Source organism: Rhodnius prolixus, unplaced genomic scaffold (assembly GCF_049639745.1).
Source record: "Rhodnius prolixus isolate KJV_2025 unplaced genomic scaffold, Rpr scaffold_2, whole genome shotgun sequence".
NCBI lineage: Eukaryota > Metazoa > Arthropoda > Insecta > Hemiptera > Reduviidae > Rhodnius > Rhodnius prolixus.
This window is the reverse complement of record NW_027411592.1, coordinates 1,687,227-1,693,226: the sequence shown is the minus strand read 5'-3', so window position 1 is coordinate 1,693,226 and position 6,000 is coordinate 1,687,227. Positions and strand designations below refer to the sequence as shown.

Genomic DNA, 6,000 nt, shown 5'->3' with positions numbered 1-6,000 from the left:
ACCGAATTGTAGAGAAAAGTTAGCTCTATAACTGAAGGAAATAGCAATGTTCTAGTGATTATAGTAATTGAGATATTCAAGGTTAAATTTTCGAATGTTTCGATTTCCTTCAAAATTCAAACCTTTATATCGCTCTTCCTATTGTTTATATTTTAATCATTTCTTTACCGAAATGCAGAGAAAAGATTCCTCTGTAACTGACATAAATAGCAATGTTCTAGTGATTATAGTAATTGAGATATTCAAGGTTAAATTTTGGTGGGTTTACATTTCCTTTAAATTTCAAACCTTTATATCTCTCTTGCTATTGTTCATATTTTAATCATTTCTTTACTGAACTGTAGAGAAAAGTTTGCTCTATAATTGATATAAATAGCAATGTTCTAGTGATTATAGTAATTGAGATATTGAAGGTTAAATTTTCGAGTGTTTTGATTTCCTTCAAATTTCAAACCTTTTTATCTCTCTTCCTATTGTTCATATAAAAATCATTTCTTTACCGAATTGTAGAGAAAAGTTTGCTCTATAACTGATATAAATAGCAATGTTCTAGTGATTATAGTAATTGAGATATTGAAGGTTAAATTTTGGAAGGTTTTGATTTCCTTCAAATTTCAAACCTTTTTATCTCTCTTTCTATTGTTCATATGTTAATCATTTCTTTACCGAAATGCAGAGAAATGATTCCTCTATAAGTGAAATAAATAGCGGAAAAATGATATAAATAGTTTGATTATTTAAGTTTAATAGATATTATAGTCAGTCTAAGGTAAATTTTGTGCTACTTGAACAAATCTTTTATGTATGAAAATGGCCAGCATAGGGTCTGTGATCACCACTAACTTGCGGCTCATTCAAGGTGTCCTCTTAACGTTCTACTGTCACTCATCTGGAGTGTAAACAAATAAGCATTCGTATCTAACTAATTTTTTTCCTAGTTCCGCTGAAATGGAAAAAGAATGAAGGTGGGACCGTAACGATTTGAACTGACAGTTTTTCTTTATTGTCTTTAAAATAAACAAGCTTTGCTTGCGGTTGGTTGGCTGGCGTCGTTGTGTAGTGTGTTAGTATGCGTTTTAGTTATGATTGTGTTTTGGTGGGGGCGATTTGGCCGTGTCAGGGTGGCAGTACTTGGTCGGCCATATTACTAGACACAGGTTGTATTGCTGCAGCCTTCTATATTTACTTGTCGACCGACTGTGATCAGCTGGTGCGCCCACAAAATCTTCTTGTCGTCATCAATCTGGCCGGCCTTTTAAATTAGATGCTTCATTTTTTTTTTTCGAGTTTTTAATTTAAATTGAATTCTTGGCCAAGATGTACTCGTTAGTGGCACGTTTTGTGATTGCAATTGAAGAACCGGGTTAGAAATTATTGTTAGTCCAGTGTTGTTAGTGAGGGTTTCGAGCAGAATCATAGAATCCTTCCCCAACATGAAGGTACTCTGTTTGGATTTACATCCCAGGAGGGCATCAAAATATAATCTTAGAAGGTAAACTTTATATAAGTACTCGTTCATTCCAATCATTTTATTCAGTGCACTTGTCAGTGTTCTCTTGTTGCAGACGCTTGCCTTTTTAATAGCATGGCTGAAAGTACGTTCAGAATCAATATTCGTCAGATAAAGTTGCAATCCAATGGCAACTTTATTCAAGATCAATTGAAGCACTGTTCCATCGTGCAATGTATAAGTAAAATGATTGTTGTTTTGTAAACTTTATTGGATTCGTACATTCAACCATTGAAGATATTATCCAGCACCTAATAAAATAACTTGTGAAAGAATTTGTTGGTTTGATACTTGAGAGCAGTACAGGAAGTCGTGGGAGTTTTCCCACTAAAAACTCTGGGTTTGTGATCTATTTCTGACACCCTATAACTACGTAAGATTGTCAGTTGTATTTCCTTTGATTTGTTCGGTTATATATCAATTTCAGAAGTGGATCCTGAGGTAAGAGTTGTTAAGAAAACTAGAGGCCAAAACTTTTAATTTTGATACATTAGGTCTACTAAGTTGGTAAAACTGTAAACGATACGGTCACGGTCGGTGCAATCCATCACGTCTCGTCCACCTAGAAATCTTCAGCTCCTTGCATTGTCCGGGGACCATTTCTTTGGACTATCCAGGTTACATGCTTGTTACCAAGAGAGTTGTACAATGGAGTGGTGCCCCTCCAAGGTGATAGACCAAGCCGCCGACTCCTATTTTTCGACTGTAATAAAAGATCGAGAATGAAGGTCATGGTTCAGTTTGTTCCTTTAGTAAGTGTTAAGGGTTGTAATCGTTCAGATTTTAGATTATTTGGTTTTCTTTGGAAATATCCAGTTTGAGGTCCTAAAGTTGAAATCTCTGTACCAAACTGAATAATCTACCTCTGACGATGGAAGCAAGTCCGAAATAGGTTTAGGGTTCAAAATACAATTCGCTGCGACGAATAAAATGAAAGCTAAAGAAGAGGTATTGCGTTTTGGTCAATTTCCTGCATTTGGAGTATACATCAAGAGTTCCCTTGAATTGGAAAACTACTCAGTACTGCCTCCAAAGGCCTTCCACAACGACCTCTAACTTCAGAGTAACTTGACTAGAAAACTGATTCTTTGAACTAGCCCAGGACTGGTTGAACACGTCCTGACGTTGTTTGTCCTCAAACACTCCATCGCAGTCAGCGCATTCAATCTGTTGACTGCTGAAGGCTGTGTGATAATTCCCTTCCCTCCATTATCAGTTAGCCAATTAGAGGTAACTTGTTCATATGTGTTCATTATATTGGACGCCCCCGCCAATGCCCTTAGTGTCTTGATTAGAATCTTGATCCCATGAGCTTAAGATTATCTCGTCTTGGAAATCCTCTCACAATAACCTTTTTTAGTGTAAAAGCGGGTAAACATCGAAGGTCATTGGCGCCCAAAACTTTTTTCAGAGCACTACCGGCCTCCAGGACGGTGTTCTCTCGTTACAGACAACACTGTCCTTCACCGGACAGGAAGAAAAAAAAATCTTAAGGACCAGCAGCTGGATTCGACCCCGGGTGTTCTCTTCGCTAACCACGGAGCTAAACCCTGCCCTCACTGTCAGATGTTGTTGCATTGAAGACGCCATGGTCAAATTATTGAAATTTTATGTGAAACAACCACATTTGAGATTTTCTAATTTACGTTATTCCTCTAACTATCACAACCGGAACTATGAAAGACGCCATTTTCTTTTACTAGGCGAAACTTCATTTTTGTTCACCTTTGGAAGAAAGTTTGCCGCCTGGAATTGTATGAAAAGTGCAGTAGGATGTCTAAAATAGTGCTGGAAGTCTGAATCTCCTTGAAAAATGCATTAAGACTCTAGCTATAGCTCCGGTTTGTTAATTAATAGACAAATGAATAAATTCTATTGAATAGTAATTATATGCAAATTAAGGTGGTCCATCGTCGATGGGAAATCTTTATGAACAAAGAAAAGGAAAAACAGTACTCGAAGTAATGTAATCCTCCTCTAATCCACAGTTCGTACTAATATTACAATGACCGTGATTAACTTATACAACTGCCTAGGTTCTGGCGTAGTTCTGATTCAGAAGTTCAATCATAGGTTTCAAGGTTACATTGGCGTGTTGCTAAAGTTGGCATGGGATACCTGGAGGAAGCAAAAGTAGCCCCGAGACCTGGGAAGCTAATATGTACTGCGGTGGTACTGGGTTCGATTCCCGGACTAGAGGCCTTGGATTTTATTTAATGATTAATAAAAGAACTTTACAGTAAAGTATGTTTGCTAGTCGCCTCCGTCCACGACACCCTAATTTGGTAGTTTGACGTTAAGCCCCGCCAGAAATAAATTGGGCAAAAGTAGCGCTTGGTACTGTGCAAAGCTTGTTTCATGCACCTATGAGCAGTACCCCTAAAGCGGCAATCAAAGGATAAGTTTTCGGTAGACTTTATCCAGAATCGCATGTTTCCAAGGTAGATCTTCAACTAACAAATGGAAACTTCTGGGCTGGGTAGCTATCTATCTCGGATGTTTGCTGTCAGGCAGGTAATTGAAGGCATCAGCAGCAGCTACGAAGTCAGCTATAGGCTGGTGTTGGGAATGTGTTCACCCCTTTAATGAGGGTAGATGGTTCTTTCTGATAAGCTTACCGTGCCTAGGCGAGCGGGCTATATTAGGCAAATGAAAAGGAGGATGAATTGGACATTTTGGGAAGTAGCAATTTCAGTGCATCTTTCATTGGCCCAGGACCCTTCTGCTGCGTACCCAGGCTTGGTCTTCGAAGTCCAGTCCAATTGAGCTGATGGTAAATACAGTCTTGCTGATTTTCTTCTCTATACATATTTGCTGCTAGGTTGGAGAATATGGCAGAAAGATTGGAAAAGAAGATGTACCGTTTTTACAAACTAAACGAGAAAGAAATTAACAGAAATAAATACCAAATTAAATGAAAATATAAAGGAAGTTGTCCACCCGAAAATAAGGTGACATATTTCTTAGTAGAATTAAGAGGAGCGGTAGGACCGTTATCTCGTTCGCACGGACTCCGGCCGACATAGCAACCACCTTCCAACTAGCCGCCAGCTGTTCCTAGCTCCTGATTACATTCTCCTCATCTCTATCCCCCTCCCTCACCTCCGAGAAAGGAAATTAGGGCAGACCGATTTCCTTCGCTTTATTACCCGAGAAAAACAAAATAACTAAATGATAGAAAATAAGCGAAACAACTAAAGCCTCGTAACTGGCTTACATTTCAGAGCTACAAACAATGCAATTGCTGCAGGGCTATTACTGACTTGACAAGCTCTATTTCCGGTCTTGCGGAAAGTAAAGTTACGAATATCTATTCACAGTTTAATGGCAAGAAATCTGTCCTGACTCAATGCAGCAATAAAGAATTCACTACTAAGAACTTACGGCTGGATCAATAACCTGGAACTTCAAAATCTTATATTTATCTATTTGGAGATTCTAAGAGAAGTATCCGTTTTAGGATCCCCAGAATCAGAAAAAATTGGGTTGTACTCTGGGAAAGGGTGTGTTTGTGCGAGTATGTAGCCGGAAAACGGAAAATATCAAGTTTAATATTTCGCTCAAGATAGGCGCCAAGGTAGCCGAGCGGGTTAAGAGGCGAGACCTGTAAAGCTAATATGCATTGTAGTACTGGGTTCGATTCCCGGTTTTGGCCTTGGATTTTATTTAATGGTTAAATGAGAAATAGTAAAGTACGTTTGCTAGTCGCCTCCGTCCACGACATCCAGTAAATGGTAGTTGGACGTTAAGCCCCGCCTGGAAAAATAGGCGATTTCTTTACTACTTCGCTCAACAAGGAGGAGGACCACAGCCACAAGGTTTTCCTCAAAAATCGATCCACTAAAAGTTACCACTTTGCTGAATAAATTTTCAATCGATTTTCTGTAAGTTTCCCCAGTATTATAACAGTAGTTTCCAAAAATTTTATTAAAGAAAGAAATTAGCAGAAATAAATACCACATTAAATGAAAATATAAAGGAAGTTGTCCAACCGAAAATAAGGTGACATATTTCTTTGTAGAATTAAGAGGAGAGAAAACTTCTCCAGGAAAATACGATTCAGGGAACGTCATGAAGAGAGAGGAGTTACTAGCTAATCTCTAAAATGCCAGTTTTGTACATAACTCTATGATTTGCTACCTTGATAATTTTACTTAGAATCACGTGTAGCACCAAAATTACACTTTGAAACAATCGTCTGACAATAAGCGCGATTTTAGGGAATAGTTGTTTCAGTATTCTGCGATAGTCTTGAAAACGACTCCTACGGTATTATTGGAATTTGGCATAGTGTTTAACAAACATATAATACCACTACTTTAATTTAGAACAGGTTTTCCCGATAAATTCAAGAGATTCCTTGTAAAGTGCCATTTTGTTTATCTCTTGTACACTTTCCCAAAGAGAGTATAATAAAGTGTCTTAAAAAAATAGGGTTTAAAGAGAATTTCCAAACCGGCTACTCCTCAGTGCAGTCTTCAAATTCTTCA

At 38.0% G+C, this 6,000-nt stretch overlaps 1 protein-coding gene across 4 annotated transcripts in view; it reads left to right on the top strand.

Annotated features, from left to right (window-relative positions):
* Positions 1–1,141: 1,141 nt before the first annotated feature.
* LOC141448734 (uncharacterized) overlaps positions 1,142–6,000 on the top strand; it is a 124,786-nt gene continuing 119,927 nt past the window's right edge. For all 4 annotated transcript variants that reach the window (XM_074117310.1, XM_074117305.1, XM_074117309.1 and 1 more), the window contains exon 1: positions 1,142–1,492. In XM_074117310.1, coding sequence (XP_073973411.1) covers positions 1,434–1,492 — 59 coding nt within the window. In that variant the 5' untranslated portion in view covers positions 1,142–1,433. The remainder of the gene's footprint in view (positions 1,493–6,000) is intronic.